This window comes from Euprymna scolopes, chromosome 41, assembly GCF_053919585.1.
Source record: "Euprymna scolopes isolate OS-2025 chromosome 41, ASM5391958v1, whole genome shotgun sequence".
NCBI lineage: Eukaryota > Metazoa > Mollusca > Cephalopoda > Sepiida > Sepiolidae > Euprymna > Euprymna scolopes.
In genome coordinates this window covers 29,042,420-29,068,559 of record NC_136522.1, presented here as the reverse complement: position 1 = coordinate 29,068,559, position 26,140 = coordinate 29,042,420, and the positions used below count along the sequence as shown (strand labels likewise).

At 37.2% G+C, this 26,140-nt stretch overlaps 1 protein-coding gene across 2 annotated transcripts in view; it reads right to left on the bottom strand.

Moving 5' to 3' along the window:
* The window catches only part of LOC145266452 (uncharacterized), a 582,076-nt gene that overhangs the window by 111,168 nt on the left and 444,768 nt on the right, over nt 1–26,140 (bottom strand). For both annotated transcript variants that reach the window (XM_080122128.1, XM_080122127.1), the window contains exons 32-35: nt 19,189–19,350; nt 16,131–16,292; nt 9,738–9,893; nt 3,810–3,974 (exon numbers count right to left, since the gene is read on the bottom strand). In XM_080122128.1, the coding sequence (XP_079978254.1) occupies nt 3,810–3,974; nt 9,738–9,893; nt 16,131–16,292; nt 19,189–19,350 (645 nt within the window). The remainder of the gene's footprint in view (nt 1–3,809; nt 3,975–9,737; nt 9,894–16,130; nt 16,293–19,188; nt 19,351–26,140) is intronic.

Here is a 26,140-nt window from a genome sequence, read left to right as displayed (position 1 = left end):
ATTCAGCAAACACTTCCCTCCCAGATTTTCACCTGCGGACAGAAACCACACTAGATGATCTGAAAACCCCTTCTTAAGTCTATGATATCATAAAAACCCCAGACACATCAAAAGCGTGTGGACCTGATCTTATCTCGGTTTTACAATTAAAGATTGCTCAGCTTAGGTTGCTCATGTTCTCTCTAAACTTTTCAACAAATGCTTTAATGAATCTTGCTTTCCTGACTGCTGGAAAATTGTTTCTGTGGTGCCAGTTTACAAGAATTCTGGTGAAAGAACTGACTCATTAAATTACCCCACCATCAGCCTCCCCATGTTTTCGCCAAAATATTTGAATCCATAATTAACCAAGCTCTTGTCCACCACCTCACAACTGCTAAACTTCTGTCTGACAAACAGTATGGGTTTTGGCCAGCCCGTTGTACTGCAGATATCTTAACTGTAATCTCTGAACGTATATACCATGCATTGGACAAAGCAGGGGAGACTAGGAAAGTAGCCTTAGATATATCTAAGACCTTTGACAGGGTATGACACGATGATGTTTTCATGAAAATCAAATCCTACGGTATTACTTGACTAATGCTTAACACAATTAAATCCTTCTTAAATAAGAGAAGAATCCAGGTTGTCATCGACGATCGTATGTCAAAACAATATGATATAAATGCAGGTTTACCTCTGGGGTCGATCCTTGGACCTTTATTATTCTTGATATTCATAAATGACCTTCTTGATATTGGAGAAGGATATTTGGTAGTGGGGGTCTACGTCTGAGTTGGAGTTCTGGGTTTAATCTTGGATTGTTTCTGGAGGTTTTCATTAATGAATATGTAAATGAGTGGAAGAGGTCGGCAGAGTTATTAGAGCAAAGATGGAAATAAAGAAACAAAGAATGATTTTTGTAGACCATATAGAGGAAAAGTTGTAACATTGCCCACTAATACGGCATCGAGAGGCCCCAGTAGAAGCAACTTCATAATCCATTCAGCAAACGGCAATACAGCAGCCCCAGTACTTTGCACCTACTGATAGAATGGGCTATTGGTTGTTGATCCCAGGTCCAGGTTCCTAACTATCAGGTGGATTACGTCAGCCCAGATAAAATGTTTTCCTCTAGCACTCTTATTAGTGAGATGTCCAGAAGGAATGAAATAGGAAGTGAAAATAAGGATATTTTAAGCGACTGCTCAGAAAAAGACTGCTGGCCTAGTATACAGCTGTATTTTCTCCCTTTGTCACTCTTGTAAATAAGGACTGAGTGATAAAAAAAAGAAGAGAGAGTTGCCGAAAACGTGTCCAAAATACGTTTTCTACTCTCCTTTAAAATAAATAAATAAATGAATCAATAAAATAAATAAAACTGAGCACTGAACTAATATATGTTCAAATAAGTGTTCTATTTTCTAGGGAAAGAATGGCGATACGTTCTGCTATCAATAAAAATCTTTTTAGGAGAAATATATATTAATTAGCTACTTCAAACTATCTTTTAACTTTTTTAGGATAAATTTGTCTGATTTTTCTAACTATCCTATTAAAGGATTGCAGTTTAATGGGCTGGTAAACAACAAATAATAATAATAAATAAATAAAATAAACAAAAATTCATATAGAATTCGTCACCGTCAATTTCGTCACGCACAACTTTCTCTCTCAAACTTCTAGCATGCGTTTTCCCCACCTCATCTCTGCTAACAGGCATGTTATTAAAAATTTAACTCCATTTCATTTGCATATGTATGCAGTGGGCGGTGTGATCTCGTGTGATTCCACGAGACTACACCTTATAAAGCCATGGCTGCAATCTTTATTCTCTCTCTCTCAGATTCCACCTGAAGGTAAGTCGTATAGCCACATAATGCACACACACGTGGGCGCTTTCTTCTTTGCTTATTACATTTAACTCTACGAGCATATATGCATTTTTCTATATTTCAGGGATGCCAATAAATTAAAAATGATAAAAAGGCTATGAATGAGAGATGTTTTTAGTACATGTCAATATTGCAGTAATCAACAATATGAATGTATTAAAGTTGCTATACCCGACTAAAATTATCCGTTTCTTCAGCATGTTATATCCCAAGCTAGATTCTAGATATTTGGTACCTATCCCTGTAGAATCACGGCATTTATGTGTTGGTAGAGGGGAGAGGAGGAAGATAGAAGCTTTGAAACTCTTCCGATTTTATTAAAGCATGTATATATTTTTAAATATTTCAGTGACGTGCTCATAAATTTTTGTTTGGGGTTCTGCTTTTCACATGTGTATGATTTGTTGCCCAACAATATGGCATCAAGAGGTCCCACCAAAAGCTACTGAAATGAAAAAGATAGACACCAAAAATGCAAACGACAAGTATTCAACCTTTACTTGCTTCTATTCCGGTTATGTATTAAGTTTATGTCAAAAATCAAAACGGCTACCACAGATTGTTTTACTTAATCACTATTCATGTTAAAGTAAATTGGATTAAAACTTCTTTTAAACATTAAGTATATTTTAAAGCCAATAGGTTACAAATGAGTAAGTAAAGCAAATTTGATCGTTTTTGACTGATTCCTCAACTGGATTCATTATTTGAAAAATAATTCGTGTCGATAATAGTAATGATTACCTGGTAAAGTAATGTATTATTGTTGCAATAACGTGGTCGCATCAAAACAAATGCCGAATCTAACTTTTTTCTTTGTAAGTCCATAATTTCGGTTTTTTCTTTTTTCTTTCTCTCTAGCTTGTGTTGATGTTAGTGACACTTGACCAATATTTATCATCGTAGCCATGTTGTGAAAAGAACCCACCGTAAAATCTCCAGCAACACTAATTGTGGCCCGATCGCCTTTATGATTGTGCCATTATAAAACAACACAAGACAAATACATGATGAAAATCAGTTCAGTTCTGTGTGTGTGTGTGTGTGTGTGTGTGTGTGTGTGTGTGTGTGATACAGTCACATAGTGTAGAAAAAGGAACCCCAAATGTTGTCTGTTGCCAGATGTCTAGTCGCATTAATCCCAAGCGATTTTCTTCTCGGCCGATTGATTCTCACCCGGTGTTGACTCGAATCTCTCACCCCTATTTTTGGAGGAAACTCCAAACTGCTAACTGTCCCAAGTTGAACGCTGTCCTCAACTGTCATAAACATAACACTGCCTATAAACTGTCCCAAAACTCATCGCCACTCCCAAAACTGATCATAAACTAATTCTAAACATACTGACCTCGACAACCACCTAACGAAGGCCACAGGAATAGTTAGCCAAAACGTTGTGAAACAACAACTAAAAATGATGAGGTAATAGTCTGCAATAAATACATTAATATTTACCTCCATTGTTCAGCACTTTGTTTCAAATCACTGCCACGTCTTGATTAACAATCCTATTCAGTTTTCTTTTGTGCAAATTGGTGAACAACTCCTCCATTGTTCTGCTGATAAACTTATTTTCTCTTCTTTTTTCTTTACTTCCTAACACGTGATGAGGGGCAACGTCGATAGTATCACATTGTTGGATGAGAATGTCTAGGGAAGGTATGGAACTGTTACATTAGGTTTCAAATATAAATTTTACAGTAAGTGCAATCTATTTCAATAAGGAGACATTTTATTTGTTTTTCTTTCTGATTTCTATACTGATTCATAAATTTTAAAGTATTTCTTTTACTTTCCGGTTTGAAACATTTTTCCTTTCTTCTTTTTAAACTTCACCAATTCAGATACTGCCAAAACGTAATATTTTTTTCCATTATTTTTTTTTATGGAATGCGAACACTTGTTATATAGAATCAGTTGTATAATACTTACGTAATGTGCATTCTGTTTCACCTTCTCCGCTTGTTGTGAAATTTTCAGGACATTTAGAGCAGAGGGCAAATGGGTCAAGCAACTCTAGAACACGGAAAAATCCTTTTGGACATTTAGAACAGGTATCAGTTGCGTTTTTCTTCTCAAAGCCCGGTGTACAATAAGCTATAAAACAAAAATAAAGAAAACAAAATTAAAATCTTTGCAGTTTTCTTTTTCTTTTTTCATATCCTGATTTACCTATCTTCTCACGAGGGCAGAGTTAGACACAAGATGAATTTTTAATGTGAGAGAAATCCAGTTCCTAATAAATGGGCATTTTTGATTAGGACAAAAATAAAAATTGCCTCAGTTTCAAAAGACTTTATTTTTTCACACAAAATAAGGCATATTGCCACTGAAGCATGAAGAGTTACTGGGATAGGGGCCAGATTTAAGAAGTAATCTATGTCGGGAATTACATTAGCTTTAAATTTCTGCATATTGCTATAGCCAGGGAAATAGGGTGCAGGGAGGAAATTTCAAAGGCAAGCGATTCTGTGGAGGAAACTATTAGAGTAGAAAGTAGAAAGTACAATGTAGAGGTGAGATTTTGCTGCTAGTTAGATGGGTCAAAGGTACCTCCATCACGGATGTACAAATGCAGTAAATTCATTCGAAAAAAATCTAAGAAATCACTTACCAAATAAGATTAGGGATGAAACACTGCTGCGATGTGACAGAGAATGGAGATTGGCAGACAGTAAGGGATCTATTAATCTATTAAGCTATTAAGCTATTAGGTAAAAAACCCCTCTCTTTTTGTTCCCTATCTAAAAGTAGTCGGTGTACCTGTCCAGATACAACAACAATACTCAATGCATGGGCAAATTGTGCCTTTATAGAGATATAGGATGCTGGCAGATGTAAAATGTTTTCTAACACTGTAGATGGAGCCTACATTCTTTGCAATTGACTTGGAAGTAGATTCTATCTATTTATTCCAATTCATAAATGTTAGTCGACGTGTTTGAACGTCAATCTCTTGACAAAAGTGCAATTGGCGATGGAAATTGGTGGTTGGAAAAGTTTCTTATAATTATTGAAGGAAAGAAACTTTGTGTTCGTAGCATTGAATGTACCCATTCACTTTTTGACCCTGTCTTATTACTGACTATACGTTATTTCATATATTCCAGCCATTATTTTGGATGTGGGTGCATTTAATTTGCTTGCATGCTGTAAACAATGTGTCGTCAACAAATATACCCATCTCGGATGCAAAAGTGGGAGACAGTTAATGAAGATCAGGAATAATAAAGATTCAAGCATCGATTCCTGAGGCACACCCCCATTAATGCACTGGTGTTTGGGGGTAAGGCCATCAAGAAAAAAACTGGAACTTTTTTTAGCTGTCAAGAATCATATTATATTACACAAATTAAGACCTTTATGATTTAATTCTTTTAATGGTATCTTTATGCAAGAAAGTGGTTGGGAGAGTCAAAGAAGAGTTATGGTCAAACTGCAGAGCAAACAGTTCAGCCTCATTTGTTGCAATGCAAACGACTTCATGTTAATTGTTGATTGGCCCACTGTGTTTACCTCACGATTATAGAAATCGTGAATTTCTAATTACTTGAATGCAATGCAACGCATTTATTCTTAGCTGTTTTTTATTTATTTTATTTTTGATGCTACAAAATTTTGTCTATTCTCTGCTGATTTATGATGACTGAAGCGGCAGAATGTTTACTGCACATTAGCGCATTGAAGAGAAACTGGAGAGAGGTTGCTTTAGTAGGGAGAACAAAGTTTTACTCCACGGTGCATCTCTGGTGAAAGGGATTCTCAATCAGCATGTTGGTAATGTCTTATTGTTTTGAATAATAACACTTTAGTTTAGAGTCGGAGGTTTATAATATCTACCTATTATTACAAGAATTCCTGAATAGTCTATGAGCATCTGTCACACAAACCTCAAGTAGTGTGGCTAAGAACAGATCAAGGTGAGGCTTTCTTGTCCTCACGATCTGGAAAGCATGTTGGGAAGATGACAGTCTGTGGAGCTCGATAAACTGAGCCAATCTATGTGGTGGATATTAAAGTCCTCAAGTACATTTGTTGATCAGATTTGAGAAAAACGTTATCGCTATTATAAGAGCTGTAGTCAAATATGATAGAGTTCTGGATCAAGAGAGAATGATAGATAACTAATGCTATATTGTAAGGTTAATCGTAAGCATATTGTATTCTAAGTTAATTCTTTAGTTAAGAGGATATTGTACCGGATATAGAGAATGGGTATGCTTGTAAGAGTCTTTACGGCAGAGTGGGTCTTATCCTGGCTATCAAAACGATTAGCGATTAAGTTTTACTTAGTGCTAAAATATCTAGGCAATGTACGTGAAAAAAAGGATTTTGCACCATTGAATTTAGTTCTAATGTTTATCAAGGGGATTCTCAAGGGAGGAGGTGAATTAGTTAGTAGTTTGTTTGCGTTATAGTTTTTTTTAGATTTGTATTGCTCTAGTTTTTTTGTTTGTTTGTTTATTTATTAGAAATTCTAGTTTTGACAAGAATTTACCAGCAATGTTGAGTTAAGACTCTTAAGTTGTCTCCTCTTGTCTACAGAGAAAAAGAATTCTGTTCAGAATGATCTTCATTTTATTTGTTGTTGTTGTAATTTCTATTGACAAGATGGCGGTTTAGTTAAGAGTAGGCGTCTTGGAAAGGAGTAAATTTACATTAGCTACTACAATTATGAATTCTACCAGACATTTTGAAGCTAAAGGACAATGTCAAGAGGCTTAAAAAATGTAAGTGATACTAGATAATTAATTTGCCTAATCATCTAAACACGGTAGTGTTTGAATATATGGTTAAGTGGCAGTTTTAGTTATTTAGAACTGCTTTAAAGCTTCACCGCTCACTAATTTTACAACCAAATTTCAAACAATTATTTCAGTTTATAGATCACCTTCTCAGCTATATTGTGAAAAAAAATTTTTTTTTTCAATTTTCTGTTCAGTAAAACAAAAGTTATGATGGATTTTCTAGTATTCAAAATTGTAAAAATATCTAAGGAGGTAACCAACGCTTTTTATCACTGGTTTCCATAGCAACCATGTTGCTTCAGTGACTATTGTTGCTACCAATTCACTGCTCTCGCGAAAAGAGAAGTAACAAGTGAAACAGAGAATGAAACCATGAAAAGGAGATAATTGGGGGGATTTTATGGAAAGCAGACGAGTGTACATATGTGTTTATCGGGGAAAAAAAAAAAAATAAGACTAAAATTAAACAAAGAACAACCGAATTTATTGGAAGCCTGGAAAAATCATGGATTACAATAGAAAAATGCCAGCATGAAAAGTAATATGGTTAAGCTTAAACATGGAAAAGTAAAGGACTAGTTGTTAAAACTGGAAAAGAAAAGGACAAGATGTCCTAAGTAAAAAATATAATAAATTTATAACTTAAAATATTGCAGCATCAAGAATTATTTTAAAATTCAATTTATAGCATTATATAATAAATTCTTAATGCTGCAATGTTTTAAGTTATAAATTTATTATATTTTTACTAGAATATCTCGTACTTTTCTTTTCCAGTTTTAACAACTAATCCTTTACTTTTCCATGTTTAAACTTAACCATATTACTTTTCATGCTTGCATTTTTCTATTGTAATTAGTATATATATAAGGGAAAGTCTCACATTTAATAGGTCCTGTACTATCAGGCAAACTCCAACCTTTGTTCCCTTGCTGCAATGCTGCATCCCTGTGCCTGTTTTAGAAATATTTTAATCGAATATACTCTCATAAACTCATAAAACGTTCATACCCTCGACTAGCCCGACAAGCAGCAAATTCCTATCACTTCACTGTTGAGGTTTCCAGATGCCGGAAAGCCTTCTACTCTAATAGATTCTTTCCTCAGACTGCTAGACTTTGAAAGTCCTCAATCTGTGTCCTGCTTCTCTGACTGCAGAAGTTTAAATCTAATGGTAACAGATATCTTGCTGTCCACCCCTATTTGATATGATCCCAAATAGTAACATTCCAAGTAGAACTATACCTTGTTTGGGGTGAAAAAGAGTTTAAAAAATTACATATTGTGGATATATCAGGAATATGAGGAGAGATTGAGTAAACCTTCATTCTATCAGCTGGTGCACGATAAACTGTCTTTGCTTTTAAGAGTGTTTGAACGCACTACTTCCCAACCACAACAAACACATTGTCCAAAAGAAGAAATGAATAAAACATACCGTTGATGCCGGGGATGAGAGAAGGTAAAGTAAAAAGAATCTTGCTGTGTCGTCAGTGGTTTCAAAGACCAAAGTAAAGACGAACCGGACGAAATTAGGACGAAAGAAGCATTTAGTTAAGAGTAACTTAAAGGGATATAATAGGTTTAAAATAGGGAGGCAAGACACTTAATTTTAAGGTAAAAATGGCATAAAATAGCAAATATCTCATCAACTTAATCTGATGAGAAAAAATTAATATGACTTTCGAAATCAGCATCCTAAAATTAGTCTAAGTCAGGTTAGAAACCTTTATAACCAAAAAATGTGTTGGCCAGTGTTTGAAGTTTATCTAAAAAATCAAAAAATTTTGTTCACTTTCAACCTGACGTTTTATGCTCGGCAGCAACTTATGTGTTGTTGCAACAAAACTATCAATATTCACAGCATATCAAGAAATTCTGAGAATTTTATTAAAAACCAATTCATAAAAAGTGAATAAAAGTATATTGCTAATTATGGTGTGTGAACAATATCAGAATTAAATACATCTTGCTTCTCAAAAAATTATAGCAACATTCATCTTTGTGAATCTCAATTTCCAGATCCAGAAATGTAACCCTGTTTCCTTTGTGCTCAAGATTCAATTTCAAGCTCATCAATAAATTTGAAGTTCTATTGAAAAGTTTTGCATTTCGTTTGTTTTAATAGATAAGCTCTGGCATACATCAGTCCTCAAACCAATGAACTTAAATTTTTTCCAATTTCAAGTTAAAATCAATACTCATTAAAAAATATTATACAGTAAAATAGCAATTTTCAAGTAAAAACCTATTTGAGTGAAGATTTCGAAAAATTTGTTTTTTGCTGCCTTTCAAATCCAAAATGCTTTCTTGCTTGAATATGAAATGAGCCGAGATCCAGACTAGACCTCAGTACAATAGATGGTATCCTAGAATGGAATAGATTTAGATGGTTTGGCCACATCCATCGCATAGTAGTTGACAGGTGGTCAAGAAGAATTATTAACTTTGATGTCCCTGGGGCCTGTTCAAGAGGTCAACCCAGAAAGAGGTAAGATGATAACATCAAGCTGCCTTCTTGATTGAACATGAAATGAACTTTTTCTGCTTTCCGAATGATCCTGTTTAGAAGATCAATTTTTTATGTTCGTTTTATTGACCTTATTCTTAAATGTATTATTTATAGTGAAGTAAAAGCGGTTTGTCCATTTTTATCATCAAAACCTTTTGATTCTGAAAAATTGATATTTGATTCTGACTAACCATTTTTTATGATTCCACCATGTTATTAACAAAAAAATTGGATTTCTATTCAATTTCTTTAAGACAAATGCTTAATCCACCCCAAAAGATTCTTAAAATGAAGACATTTTAAATAATTATTAGCTTAATAGCAAGAAAAGCAGCTTAAAACTTTAATAAAGTATATTGTTCTACGGCTTTGTTTTCTAAAGTATTTTTTCACTGGCCACGGCTGTACTAACAGTTTTTTTTTAAAGTTAAATTCATATAACAAAGACTTGTATAAATCATTTCTTTTATTTCAGTCCATTATGTTTTTGTTTTGAATGCCTTCATTTTTTTCCATATCTCCAGGCAATACTGGATAAGCCTGCTAGTAAAAAATATTTTCACTTTAATCCAATTTCGAATATGCAGATTCAAAACCCACCTTCACAAGAAGAATTATCTTTTTTACCACTTCCACGTGTCGATGTATTTGAGGGGCAAGGAATGCAGGACTCTTGCCATATTTCATCTTGATATGTTCCAGCAGGACAATCATGACAAATGGTTCCATTCAAGAATTCCCCTTGTTTGCAAGCGGCTAAAAATATTAAAGAAAAACAAAATAAATTTATTTCCAGATATTATATCATTATTTTACTTTTGTTAAATACTCAGCTAAAATGAATCATTCGACCTCAGTATCAGGAAAATAAACTGTGGCAAAAGCTGTGAAAATGAGGGCTTACCGTTCAAACGACCTAGGTGTGCGTGTGTGCTTTGTCATCGCTGCGAAGCTAGGATAAGAAAAGAATTCCAAGATGGCGCCGACGGCGTTTTGTAATGGTATGATCTTGGAAACTCTCGCAAAATCTCGTGCATATATGCAAATCAGTTGGTCTTCGACAACTATAAATTCAGGTCGTTTTGGAAGGCAAGGGGTAAGGAAAGAACGGCCGGTTGGTAATTGTGTACGCTGGATCGTATTGGTGGCGTGTCGGACACCGTGTCTGTGTGTGTACTGATGAAACCGCTTTCCTGTCCTTTGCACATTGGACTTTGAATTTGTTTAGATTGGACTTCAACTTCAAGCTATTTCTGCAAATATCTCCGGTATGGACAAGTTCGACCTGAAATTGATCCCAGAATTTGACGGCTCCCCGGACGGACCTTTGGTGGTCGAATGGCTAGAGAAAGCCGAACGCGTTTGCCGGTTGTGCAAGATAAAGGACCCAGCTATAGTCATCCCGCTTAGGCTCACCAAACGAGCAGGGGGAGGAAGCCGCGGCACCAGCACCCTCTCGAAAGCAGCTGTGAACAAGGCGCTCCCTGAAGTAATCGTGAATGTTGACGGGCGCAAACGCTCAGCACTGGTTAATACCGGGTGCACCCAAACCCTAATACGCAAAGGATGTTGCACCATGTGGAAGGAGCGGAAGGTCCCGGTACTAACCATTGGCAGAGGTTCACTGATGTGTAGTGGAGTGAGCGAGGTCTACGTAAGCATTGGCAGTGGCCCCCCGGTGGCTGTGAAGGCATTGGTGGTCGACGGGGAACTACTGGGGTATGACCTTCTTCTTGGAATAGATTCCATTACATGGCTGGGCAGAATCACCGTAAACGGCACTGGTGGTAAGGTTCTCCCAACTTGAGACACCGGTCTGCGCAGCCATCACTCTTGATGAACCCGACTTCCACGCAAAATACGACAGGGGCACGAACGCCTGGACCATGTCCTGGAAGTGGTCGGGTGACCAGCCACCAGTGTCCCTGCGGAATCGGCTGGCGGAGTATCCCCCTCCTACACATCTTAGGGGGCAGTACGAGGCAGAGCTCCAGGTTTGGAAGGACAATGGCTGGCTGGCTGGTGCCATACCCGGAAGACGAACTTGGGCCCCCAAAGGGGTTGATTCCCCTGATGACTATCAGGCAGGAGAACAAACAAAAAGTCCACCCCGTCATGGACTACCGGGAACTCAACGAGCACATTGACCCGCACACGGCAGGTGCAGATGTCTGTGCACACAAACTGAGAGAGTGGCAGCAACAAGGGGCGGACGCAGCAATATTGGATTTGCAAAGAGCTTACTTGCAGATACGCGTACAAAAAATCGCTGTGGCCTTACCAGACAGTCAAGATTAAAGGGACACGTTATTGCTTGACAAGGCTAGGGTTCGGCCTGAATGTGGCCCCAAACATCATGACGGCAATCATGCAGGCGATCCGCCGTCAGGACGAAGCCGTGCAACAAGTGATATCGTCATATATCGATGACATCTACGTGAACGGGAGCCTCATGCCTGCACAGAAGGTTAAAGAACACTTTGAAAGCTTCGGGCTAACATGCAAGGAGCCAGAGCGACTGTGAGATGGAACGAATGTGCTTGGCCTTCGCGTGAGCAGCAGCGCAGACAGACTCCACTGGGGAAGAGGTGGTGACGTTCCGGAAGTCCCAACTACCGTCACGCATCTTCTACATCTGTGGGAAACTGGTCGGCCACTTCCCCGTGTGTGGGTGGTTCTGGGTGGCGGTGCCAGCCATAAAGCGACGAGCGACTTCCATGTCAACCAGGTGGGATGATAAGCTGCGCGACCCCGCCCTGCGGAAAATGCTAGAGGAGACTTTGGCCAGAGTCTTCGAGGACGATCCGGTGCAAGGGAAATGGTGCGTCGATGGGAGCGAGTTTACGGTTTGGATGGACGCCAGCTCGCTCGCCCTCGGTGTTGCTCTAGCAGTCAACGGATCTATCGTGGAAGATGCCTGCTGTCTTCGGCCAGAAAATAACGCCAGGTACATCAACCTGGCTGATCTCGATGCCACAGTGAAGGGGGTCAACCTGGCACTACAGTGGCAGGCCAGAGTCCTGCACATCGTTACAGACTCCACATGCATGTATCGGTGGACGACCGATGCCTTGAGTGGAAAGGCACGATTGGCGACGAAGGCATCAGGCAAAATGCTCATACGGAGGTGGCTTGCTACCCTAACCGAAACCATCGAGGAATACAACCTGGTCGCTGATGTGACGCTAGTACAATCCTGTCAGAATCGCGTTGATCAGCTGACCAGAGTGCCACGCTGTTGGCTGGACCTGCTGAAAGAAATGGAAGAACCGGCACCTGTGAACTGTGCCGCGGTGGGGCGTCGATTCAAACCAGACTATGTTGCTGACGTCCATTGCCAGAGTGGGAACCCCGGTGTAAACCAAACTCTCTACTTCGCTAGACTGGTCGACCCCTGTGTGTCAAGGAAGGAGGTAGAATCAGTGGTGAGGAGTTGTGAAACCTGCAAGTCGATCGATCCGGCACCTGCCCGGTAGAAGAAGGGAAAACTGAGCGTAAAGAACAATTGGGACAGGCTTGCGGTGGACGTGACCCACCACAACGGCGGGGATTTTTTGACGATGATTGACTGTGGACCGTCTAGGTTTGCGTTGTGATGGCCACTTTGCCAACAGGACGCGGCCGCCATTGTCCGGGAACTGGAAAGTGTCTTCCTTGAGTGTGGCCCTCCTTCCGAAATACTAATCGACAACGGGATCATGGAACGGAACCACCAGGCCATCAAGACCATTGCAGCTAGGAAGCGGTGTACAGTGCCTGAAGCGCTATACTGGTACAACGTCACCCCTAAGGACATGTCTCGCCCTCTACTGTGCCAGCTAAGGTGTTGCAATGGTACCATGTCAGGGTGAAAGGGTTAGAGGCCAGCCCTCTACCCGAGCCAGAGGCGAGACAAGATAGTATCAAAGTGGGAGACGTTATCTGGGTTAAGAACCCCCACGGCAAATGCACCATGCGCTATGGAACCGGGCATGTTACCGAAGTAATCAGCCCGCCGTAGAAGCACCCAAAGAAGGAGGTCGCCGCCTCCCTGCCCCCTCTGTGATAATGATATCAGGGGGGAGTGTGGCAAAAGCTGTGAAAATGAGGGCTTACCGTTCAAACGACCTAGGTGTGCGTGTGTGCTTTGTCATCGCTGCGAAGCTAGGATAAGAAAAGAATTCCAAGATGGCGCCGACGACGTTTTGTAATGGTATGATCTCGGAAACTCTCGCAAAATCTCGTGCATATATGCAAATCAGTTGATCTTCGACAACTATAAATTCAGGTCGTTTTGGAAGGCAAGGGGTGAGGAAAGAACAGCCGGTTGGTAATTGTATATGCTGGATCGTGTTGGTGGCATGTTGGACACCGTGTCTGTGTGTGTACTGATGAAACCGCTTTCCTGTCCTTTGCACATTGGACTTTGAATTGGTTTACATTGGACTTGCACGTTGGACTTTGAATTTGTTTACATTGGACTTCAACTTCATAAACCTATTCCTTTTCATCGACCTCAAATACTTTTGTATTCCTTGATCTATTGTAGAGCTAAGGAATATTTGCTCGTCATGCATCGTAAAAGAATTATTCAAACTCAGTGTTACCAAAATAATTTTAGTTCTTTTAGAAATTGACTTCCAAACTAACCTATCTCTAACTAGGTCTTTGTTCATTCCTCTTTCCTGAAATCCATCCTTATCACTTCCTCCCATTTTTGCCTTGACCTTCTCCTGTCACTAACATTGCTATCTAAACTGTTCTACATTTACTAACCCAAAAACTTTTATCCATTCTTTCAATGTGACCAAACCAGTAAAGTCTCTTGTTCTACACACATCTCCCAATACTGTTCAGATATAATCTTTTTCTGATCTGAAGAACTAAACTTGTCTCTAAAATTGATATTTCACATGCATTGTATCATTTTCATATCATTTCGCTCCTTGCAACAGATGTCTTTGAAAGTAACTGGTCAGGTTTCACTTCCACACCTCATCATACTACGTCATAGACATGCATGATTAACTTTCCTCGTACCACACTGATGAGGCTAATGGCAGAAATTGCAGAAATTACTCCATCCACATTTAATACGTACAATCATACTTGCAAGTATGTAAAAAAAAACATATCGCTTTAAAGTATGTATAATTAACCTATATGCAAGTAAATTGTGGAACGATAATATTAAAACAAGATGTGAAGATTAAAAAAAAAACATATAATTTTCAAGGAAAAAGTGGTAAAAATTTTATGGTAAAAATTTGCAATAAAATAAAAACTGTGTTTTCAAGAGGAATCAAGTTTTAAAAAGATTTAACTGTTAGGGACCAATGTTTAATGTCCATCCTTAATAAATGTGGTTCAGTTTTATAAAGTGTTAAACACAGCCTAAAATAAAAATAATAAAATAAAAAATAGATTTTAAATCTGATGTTAACCTAACAATGAAAAGGGCAGTGTCATCTTTGCAGTGAACAAGATCAGCCATGACAGTTTTAACAATGAACAAAAGTGCCTTGCTATCACAGATTTTAATCATAACGTACCCAGTGACTTCTTACGATTTGTCTCATTTTGTTTTATTTACAGCATATCAATCCTTTCAGGTTATTTAATACCGACTTCATTTATCTTGGTAAAAAGATTTTATGCTTGAGCTTCAGAGTATTTTCAAACAAGAACTTCAATCTTACATATAGATTATTTGTGGATTAATTTCTTTTAGATGTTTATAAATATTTAATATGTTTTTGAGTGAAAATGTTGTAATATAAATTCTAGTGTGATTGAAGATGATAGTGATGTATATGAATGATATTACTGTTGTTATTTATCGATGTCGTTTTTCTAATGTGATATACGTGTGTGTTTATTTAATATTGGTGTTTTGGCAAAGCATCTAACATTTGTTTATTGTTTCTATTCCATAGGTGTGTGTGGGGGTAATTTAGCTCATTAAAGTCTAGCTATATGTTATAGTTGTTTCCTTAACACAACAGTTTAATGAACTAATTTTATTTTTATGCGTTATGGACTGCCTTTTGGGGCCGGACAGACTTTCAGATCCAGGTTCACTGAAAGCAGTGCAAGAATGGTTACTGCCTGAGAACATTTCAGAATTTCTTCCAGAGTGTGATACAGACTCAAACCACGCCAGGAGATGTAGCAGCGTCGGCTGTGGATAAAGTTGGTATCCTTATTAATCACATATCCCCAGAAATATATATGAATATGGCTCCTATCAAGCAGCTATAAAAATCTTGGAAGAACTGTACGTCAAGTCCCAAAATGGGCTACACAACGTCAAAAAGTCAGCAAAACTCTGGATGCATATTTGCTGTCACTGAAGCAAGGGGAGTACTTTTTAAATTGTTACAGTTAGCAAATACTGAGATGAGTACATTCGAGTCATTTACAATCATCCCTGATCAGACAGCGACTATTGGAGAATAAGATTTTAATCTTAGACATGGCTTATTTCTAGCATGCCCCAAAGAATTTTTGAAGTCATCAAAACCAGTAGAGGTAGAACTCATTATTAAATTTAGTTGTTGAATGCTTTCTTACATTTTTTGTACAATTTCATAGAATTATAATTTTGATCAAGTGTAAAATGCCTCATTTTATAAAATTATAAATTACTGGTTAAATGTTTGAAATGTAGCTTTTCACCCCATAACCTTTTTAGGTTGTAGTATTAGTAAATCTTTAGTGCGATGAGTTTAAAATCCATCCTTAAAAACGGTTTCTTTTTAAAGATTGTCAAGTAGCCTTAAATTTGGGATGAAGAATGTATGTGAACGTTCGTGTCGGACTGAAGCTAGGTTAAAAAACTACCTACGTGCACACAGCCGCACAGCAGTTGACTGAAGAGATGGTAACCTTCTTTCAAGAAGACACAATCATCATGTATATATATATATATGTATGTATGTATGTATGTATGTATGTATGTATGTGTGCATACTTTTACAAGACGTAATATTTTGAAATTAAAATATGACTTACGGATAGAACAGTTTTCAAATGAGGTGGATCCAGCAGTCATCGTTGTTGCGTTTATTCCACAGGAAATACAAGAGGGTTGAAAATCAAATTGACGATAATATCCACGAAGACATTCTTCGCATGTTCCGTTTTCCATAAGCTGATAACCAGGTTTACAAATGGCTGCAAAAAGTTCAAATTACATTATAAGAATATTTAAAATGACATATTACAGTGTTGTAATAAAGTAATGAGCCACTTGTAGTTATATAATTCTTTTGAATCTATTTTTTTCTTTTTTCTGTGACTATATGTGTCTGTTGCCGCAGTATATTCAGAGTTACGTCCCTTGAAACATTTTCAAATGATCTCATCTGAATTATACTGGAAATGAATGAAAATGACGCTACATTCGAATTTGAAGCTTGGTTTTCAGATAATAAAATGTAATTTGTATTCATTTCGTATAGACCAATGCATTCTCCATGCGTTCTCTGGCAAGTCATATTTTTAAAATCGTTTATAGAAAGTTTTTCCATACTCTTATTTTCTCTATTGTTTTTAAAATAGGACGCAAGTGAATAGGTTACTAATATCCTAAGAGAACATAAATTTAATAATAACCTTGGAATTTTTAATATTCGCAAAATAAAAATCTTTTACACAGTATTTACTATAATTCGCTAATACTGGTTGTAGTATATTGAAAATACATTTTGCAACCTTGTGTTGAAATGATCGTACGATAGAACAAATGAACCTTAAAAAACTATCCGCTTTATGAGTTTTGGGTGGATAGATATGTACGCCATTGTTGATTCTAGGACACAGCCCATGGATACTCCATCTATTTGCTTATACATTACATCGCTAAAACTAAATTCAACAGATGTAGTGGCAAATTTCATTAACTCAACGAAGATGCTGTCAGGAATAAGAGGCAACGATAACTATATACACATATATACACCGTTCCAATTTTCATTTTCCTATTTTTTATTCCTATTCACGTATGCTTAACTAGTTTTTCCTAGTTATATTTTAATATTTTTATATTTCAAAAGTTTTATTCCTGTATTTCATATCTCCTTTAATATAACGTAATATATATTTTACATTTTATATAATTCTGACCCTTCTTCAATTCTAATGAGAAGCCATATTTTTCACTTGGCAGTTAAAAACAAATAACTGCCCACTGGACGGTAATTGTAAAGTTGAGTGCCTGGTTTATAAGGCCACGATCCACCCAGAAGATAATAACAGGGACAAAAAAGTTTACTTCGGTATCTCCGCCGGAAACTGGAAACAGCGTTTTTATGACCATAAACATTCTTTCAATAACCCAGAACTTAAGAACAAAACCGAGTTAGCTAAACAATGGTGGATATTAAAAAATGAGAACCGATCCCCAGTGGTTTCATGGTCAATCCTATGTTATTCGGATGTTCCAAACGGCTTTAGGCAGAGATACAGTTTATGCCTCGAGAAAAAAATAAGAATCCTGAAGTACGAACACAATAATCTCATAAATAAACGAGATGAACTGATGGCCAGATGTAGACATAAATGTAAATTTAAATTAACCAATAACTCCAGATCTGACGAACAGATAATTCTATAACGGTAAAGAGACCGAATTTAACCCCACTAGATTATTTACGATAAACCCTCCCACCCCACCCCACTGGCAGTTATAGTGCTGTCCGGTATATACTCGATAATAACTACTTGATAACATTTGTTGTCCGAAATCTAAGTTGGGTGTACTTATTCCGAAGTACCTGTTTATCCAAATTATAAATAAATGAGATAGCTTTAAGAAAATAATTTTTCTCTGCAGATAATACATTAGTTATTAAACTGATTTAAGTCAAAATGATCAAATACTACCACTAGACATTATTAGATTTAATATAAATTAAAATAATAACTATTTTATTTATTTCTTTACGCGTGCATGAAAGTACTTTTGTGTACGGAATGAATAAAAGTATATATTAACCGAAACTATATGCGTCCTATGGAATTGGGGGCGACTAATAATGCAATTTTCTGCATCTTAATCAATTAGGAAGTGAAATAAATTACAACGACCGCTATAATCACCATTAAAATTAATTACATAAAATATATGAAATATTAACTACATTTTTACTACTTTTTTGAATTCATAGTAATATATTACAAATACAATATTTAAATGTATTATAAAATAATATTTATTTCTAACTAATTTTAACATGATAACATACAGATAGTTTTAAAATTTTGTATATAAATTTTTTATTTATTTATCTTTTAATATACTTACTTTCCATGACTCAATTAACTCTAGGACGTGCGTATAATCTCCATTTTCTTTCCCTTCTCTTTCTCAGAGATTCTAGACGAATGAAACCATATGACAGGCAGCGGATGGTCACTCTCTTCTTTTTTCTTTCTTCTTCTTTTTTCCTTACGCGCTGTTTATTCTATTTCCTTCTCTCTATATCCGTATATTTCTCCCTCTTCTTCCTAGGTTAGTAAACGCGTGTCAAGGCATTTACGTTTAAGAAAGTGCATATTTAGGGGCGTGTGTGTGTATGTGTGTGTGTGTGTGTGTGTTGCGTGTGTGTGTGTGTGTGTGTTTATCTGTGGTTACATCGAGCTACCAGACAGCCGTTTATAAGTGTCATAATGTTTTTGTTATTGTTTTCTTTAAAAAAAAATCCCTCCCACCCTCTCTATAAAATGTATTAAGTGGATTGCTACTACAACCCCCTCTGGTTTTGTGACGGTTGAGGCCCGATTCTTTTTCTTTCTTTATTTCAGTATCAAAAATGTAATTGTCTAGTTTAGATGTTTGAAAATACCATAAGGTTGAAAAAAAATTATTGCATCGACAATTATGTAATTTCCGTGTTATATTTTTATGTTATTGCTCTGTTTACCACATTGAGCTTTCATACCCGGATTTCCTCCTGGAATTATTCCATTATAACACTATATATATATATATATATATATATATATATATATATATAGAGAGAGAGAGAGAGAGAGAGAGAGAGGGAGAGAGAGAGAGACGTATACTTACAAAAGCAGAGGGACTTAAAATTGGATCCGTATGTGTATGTAGTTTTACTCAAGTCACAAGGCTTACAGAAGCTTTGGCCGCTAGAATATTGGTAAAAACCAATATCGCAAGGTGTACAATTCTTATTATTCTTGTTAAAATAGAATCCGGATGAACATATTTCTGGAATAACAAAAAATAAAAATAAAAATAGAATATAAACAATGTTGTTAATCGAAAAGAGAAAATCAGATTAATTATTACCCTTCTATAAGAAAAATAAACATTAATATGAAGGTATTAAAGTTTTTTTGTTTGTTTTTAGTTTTATCTATCTATCTATCTATCTATCTATCTATCAAACGCTATGGATCGTCCAGGTGTCCTTCCCTTCCTTGCTTGCTTGAATCTTGTATGATTATAAAACTCCGTGGAGCGTTCGACCCTCCTTGAATTTTGTTTTCGACGATCGGGCGATTCTATCTATCGGGTGATTATATAAATTCACGTGTCATCCCTTTTTTAAAAGAAATATATATATATATATATATATATATATATATGTATATATATATATATATGTGTGTGTGTGTGTGTGTGTGTGTGTCTGTGTCTGTGTGTGCGTGTATGTACTCAGCCTTGGTCTCACCATACCTCCATTTCATTGGCCACAACCTTTAGTATCCACTCCTCACTTCTAACCACCTGCTCCTTCAATGACATCTCCTCAATTCTAACACAATCTTTTACACTTTTCAATCCTCTCCAACCGTCTTTCCTCTTTCGATACGGCCTCGCTACACTACTTCAAATTGGAATATACCAAACATTGCTAAAAATTTTTCTTGGTTTGATATCCATGGCAGACCATTCTAAAATTCCTGCACTGTATCGCAAAACACTGACTGCCCATGCATTCACTGCTTTCATTGGGTTTCCTCCATCCTTTCACTTTTCTCAGATACTCCTTTCTGACTTTCTCTTTCATCTCTCTGTTCATGATGTCTACACCCTCCAGCACTCCCAAATACTTATACCCTGTATCCTACTTCTTTCATAATTTCTCCATTTGACAGTACTATTCCATTGAAATGAACTTTTACTCCCCTTTTCCTCACCAGCACTACACATTTACTAATTTCCAAACTCTGCTGAATTTCATCCGACAAACTCTACCAGTCTCTCCATTTCCTTATAATTTCTACCGAATATCTTCAAATCATCCATAAACAGTAGATGGTTGACGCGTCTGCCACCAAATCCAAAGTTATACCCTAACTTCTCTCTCTTTAAGAGGATGCGCAGTGGCATCATTATCATCACAAAAAGAAGTGAAGATAACGAATCACCTTAGAATATTCCACGTTTAATGCCAACCTGCCTCAGCACTTTATATTCCCAGCAACCTTTATCATCGATAGTGTTTCACGGATTCATGAATGAAGAACCATGCTACACTCAAATTCATCTTCTTCCTCTTTGCATCTTGCATTACTGCCTTATCAATCATTAGTTGCTCCTTAGTATTTCTCGAGCCTTTACGGCATCCTTTCTGTTCATCAGGGAAAACACGATTACTCACAAGATGTCCATAAACTTTTTCTGCAAAGATTCCAGTTAACAGCTTCCAGATTAGGGGTAGACATGTAATCAGTCTGTAATTGCTTGCAGCTGTTCCCTTTGCAGGATCCTTCCAAATCAGTGTCGTCCTTCCCTTAACAAGATAATCAGGGACATCTCCCGACTCTACGACTCTTTGCAGGGAAGCAGTTATAAGTGAATAAAGGCATTAGAACTGTTTGAACCACAATCCCATCACTCCATCTGAACCAGGTGCCTTCCAGTTTGTCATCCTTCCTATTCCAACCGTCATCAATGGTTATCTCAACGTTCTCCATCTGCTACATTTCTGATAGCCTTGCTCTGACCTCTCCAAACCAGCTAGCCTTCTCATTATGTCGACCTTTGACAGACCAAATCCCACTCCAGAGCTTCCTAGCATCATCTGTATTTGGAGTATTGTTATTTCCAGCCTGTTTACTACCATTTAATTCTATATATAAAGCTGAGACTGATTGTTCAGAAAAAGGTTGTTCTGCCGAAATGCAACACTTTTTCGAACAAAGTTCCTAATTGTTATACCACCAGTGCGGAACTTCTTTCAACATTTTTAGAACTGTCATTGCCTCCTTTTCCAGCAATCTATACCTCCTTTCAAGCTCGTCCTTGGCTTTCTGTCCTAGGTTAACTCCTTTTCTTATTTCTTCGACTCTACCAATGTCTTTCCGCCATCGTTTAATACTTTCTTCAAGCCGTCTCTGTCAGTATGGATTTCTATTCTTTATTTCCTTCTTTTTCTTCTGTATTAAGCCAAGATAATTCGTAACAACGTATGATGCTGCATACAGAAGCCTGTTAAGTTCCTGTAGCGGAACTGAACAACACTGAGGTTACAAAATGATGTGCACAAGAACCACCGCCATTTGAACCTGGAATCCGTCGAGTACAAGGAAAAGAGGAGAAGCGAAGAAAGATATGCAAATCGTGGTACTGTCGCAATTAAAAGTCTGTATATAAAGAGGGTCGGAATGTAATCGTGATTTTGTGACGATGACAACAACAACAACGACGACGACGACGAGGACGACGACGAAGAAGAAGAAGAAGAAGAAGAAGAGTTGAGAAATCAAGAGCAGATTGCTTTACGCAATTGGAGTTATTTTTTTGTACGTGTTAGTACGAGCGACGGATTCTTTCTTTTTATTCGCCGAGTTAAAGCATTAATTTCAACACTGCAAGCCATTCAGACCGTTATCATGGCGAAAATACGACTAAGCAGCGACATGGTTAAACCATTTATTGGCGAGGGAGACGTAGTAGCATGGCTAAAAAAGTTAAGGTTGGTTGCGAAACTCCAAAAGATAAAACATGCGGCAAGCCTGTTGCCATTATACCCGGAGGAAGACGCGTTTGCTCTTTACTTAAAAATGAGCGAGATTGACCGATTGAACGGCGAATGGACAGAGACTCGATTAAAGGAGGCATTCACGCATGGTGTTGAGACTGATTGTTCAGAAAAAAGTTGTTCTGCCGAAATGCAACACTTTTTCGAACAAAGTTCCTAATTGTTATACAAGAAGTTACAGGAAGTTAATCATGATAAAATGGGTTGGCGAGCAGGTGGACGTGTATGCCAACAATATCAGACGATTGGTTGGACTGGCTGGTTTTGAGGGAGACAGACTAGAACAACTTGCCAAACTAGCGTTTGTCACAGGATTCCCTGATGCCATATCTATTAAACTCCGTTCATGTCCTGGAACACTCTCTGCCAATCCACACTGACCCTAGATCCACCAACACCCTCAGAATTTCAAACAGTTGTATGATGACGACAGGACACACCCTGCTGACCAGTGGGACACCTGCCGGACATGAGACCATCGCAAGATGTTCCAGCCACATTCACATCGTTATTTTCAATATTTTGATTTGTCATTCTCCCATACATTAATAATAATAATAATAATAATAATAATAATAATAATAATAATAATAATAATAATAATGCCGAATGACTATGTGAAATGTTAAGATGGAGAAAGAGCACTGGTTTGCCTGGAAGACTGTGTGAAAGAAATAAAAAGAAGAATTTGCAAAATACATAACGCAGAATACAAAAAAGATGATGATCACAGCAAGAGACAATGAAAAAATTAACAAGACAGAACACAGAGGTAAGGTATAAGACAAAAAAAAAATGGGAAGCGAAATAGCCACACGGACGATTCTTAAGGATGACAAAAGATGAAATCCACGAAAACACTTGAACATGGGTATGAAAAGGACACCTAAACAGAGAAACTGAATCCTTAAATCCACGAAAACACTTGAACATGGCTATGAAAAGGACACCTAAACAGAGAAACTGAATCCTTAATACAACCTGCACAAGATAACATGATTAGGACCAACTATATCAAAGTAAGAATTGACAAAATACAAGAAAACAGCAAATGCAGACTTTGTGGATGAGACAGAAACGATGAACCACATATTAAGTGAATGCAGCAAACTAACCCAAAAAGGATACAAGAATAGACACGATCCGGTGCAGAAGGCCATACACTGGGAATTATGTAGACAACTGCATCTTCAAAACCCAAATAAATCAGCAGCAGTGCTTGAAAATGGAAATCACAAAATCTTATGAGCTATGGACATACAAACAGATAAACCCATCAAAACAAAACGACCAGATATCATAGTAGGTAACTAGAATGTGAAGCCATGCAAGATCGTTTCACCGTTCCAGCAGACCACAGAGTGAATATCAAGGATATGAGGAAGTGGAGCAAATACACGGGACTTGTCAGGGATACGGAAGATGAAGAAAGTCAAGATAACATCAATAGTAGTAGGAGTACTAGGAATAACTCCGAAAAAGCAATGGCAGAGATTGGAATCAGAAGGATGACTGAGAAGATATTGCAGATAATAATAATAATAATGGCTGAAATATTAAGGAAACCCTTGAATGTAGAGATTAATACCGATGAGCTTTAAACGCTTATCAGACATATAGAAACTGTAATAGAAATAAAACAAAAACATAAAAAAGCACCACAAAGAATCAAGAAAACTGAAACTGCATAATTGTAAGTTTACCCCCCCCCCCGCTAAAACAAAAAGAAGTCGGCATCAACTGGCACTGCATCAAATAGTTGTGAAATGTCAAGGAGGATGAAAAGATCAAGAAGAGAAAGCACTACCCAAACCTTCATTGGATTAGTGCAAAGATGTGTGAAAACTCCTAATTAATGAGTAATTGTAATATCAATGTTGAGAGTCACATCAATAAGCGCCCACGTTTTGAGGAACCTGGCCGATACAAAAATAATACAAAAATAAGATAAATGCAAAATAGGCAATATCGAGGTTTGAAGTGGCAGAATAAAAAGACTTTTTTTTTCAGTAACAGCGACATTATCTCGTTCACGTGAATTTGTAGTTAGTTTGGAAGAAGAAGAAGAAGAAGAAGAAGAAATACAATAGCTGCTTGGACGAAAAAGCGAGTGAGGTGTGTAAGAGAAACGCCTATTGTGCCGGCCAAGTAGAACGCCGATAGTTAAGAAGAGTCTGAACCTTTTTTTTTCACTGGCTCTTCTTCCAAAAATAATAAAAGAAGAAGAAAAAGAAGAAGAAAAAGAAGAAGAATGGACCTGCAGTATCAAAAATTAAACGTGCACAAGGGTTTGCTAAGAGTGCTCAAGCATCTGCCCCTTGTACACCTTTTTAAAATACCCTTGGATTTTATGTTAAAACAGTTCGAGAATATAGAAAAGTAATCACATGAAATCTGGTGTTTAGATTTGTCTTTTTTTTTCAGATAGCTAAATGCGTGCTAGATTGTTTTATTGCAAAGAACATGGTGAAAGGAAAAAAAAGAAAATAGGCAAGATAGAATCAAATATCGATTTTTCAATAAGCCCCTCCCCCTCCACAAATTTGCACTCATCCAGTGGAAATCTGGTTAGTGTATTCTCTCCTCGGTCTTTCAATCCTCTTTGAGCCTCCTCACTTATTTGTGTTGTGCCAGTTGATAGTGGCATACACACACACACACAAAAAGGGTAGGGAGCTGTATGTATATCCAGTTCAGTGTTAGTCTTCGCATTCAAGGGGTTTCCTTAATATTTCCACAGTCTTCATGATTTCTATCCATTGTATCTTCTCAGTCATCCCTCTGATTCCAATCTCTCCCATTCATTTTTCAAAGTTTTTCGGTATTATTGAATGAATTAGAATTCTTATTGAGATGAGTAATTTGTATATTTATCCATTTATTTGTCGTGGGTTATTATCCTCATCTTCTAGTTGCTGCATCATGACGTTCAGCCAACTAATAGTCCGCAATAAATAAACGGATTTTCAGTATTGTTCCTAGTGCGCCTACTATTAGTGTTATCTTGACTTTCTTCATTTTCCAGATTCTTTTAAGCTCTCTGGCCAGATCCGTGTCTTTGCTCCACTTCTCCATCTCCACGATTTGCATTCTGTGGTCTGCTGGAATGGCCAAATCTCCAATTTGGTAGGACTTTTCCTTCCTATTTACTATTATGACATCCAGTGTCCTTGCTTGGATGGATTTATCGATTTGCATATCAATGTCCCATAGGATTTTGTGACTTTCATTTTCCAGTATTGCTGCCGTTTTGTGCTTGTACCATTTGTCTGGGTTTTCCAGATGCAATTGTCTGCATAACTGCCTGTGTACTGCCTTACCCTTGTCTATTTTTATATTCTTTTTAGGTTGGTTTGCTGCAATCACTTATTATGTGGTATATTGTTTTATGTCTTTGTTTACAGACTCTGCATTTGCTGTTTTCTTGTGTCTTGTCGATCCTTGCTTTGATGTGGTTGGTTCTAATTGTGTTATCTTGTGTGGTTGCTATTAGGGATTTAGTTTCCCTATTTAGGTTTCCTTTTTGTAGTCATTTCCAAGTAATTTCGTTAGTCTCATCTTTTGTAATTCTTTATGAACCGTCCATGTAGTTGTTTCTCTTCCCATTTTTCTTTCGTCGTCTTGTTCCTCATCTCTTCTTTTTTATCTTGGGTGTTTATTCAGTGTCTTTTGTTGCAGTAATTATTTTGTGTCCTACATTATGTATTTTTCTAATTCTTTCTTTTGTCTTATTTACACAGTCTTTTATACAAACCCTCTTTCTCAGCCTTTCCTTTTCGCATGGAGTTGGTCAGTATCATCCTTTATGTGACGTGTATTGTGCATTGTCATGAGTTTCATGATTTTGGGGTCGAGATTCCTCAGTTCTTCTTAGGTCCAACTTATAAACGGCCCCAAGTATCTTACGAGTGGCACTGCCCACATGAGAAGTGTCACTAGTAAGATACTCTTTTATTAGGTTTCTACTATATAGTTTAGTTTTGAGAACTTTTCTTGTTCTTCTAAAGT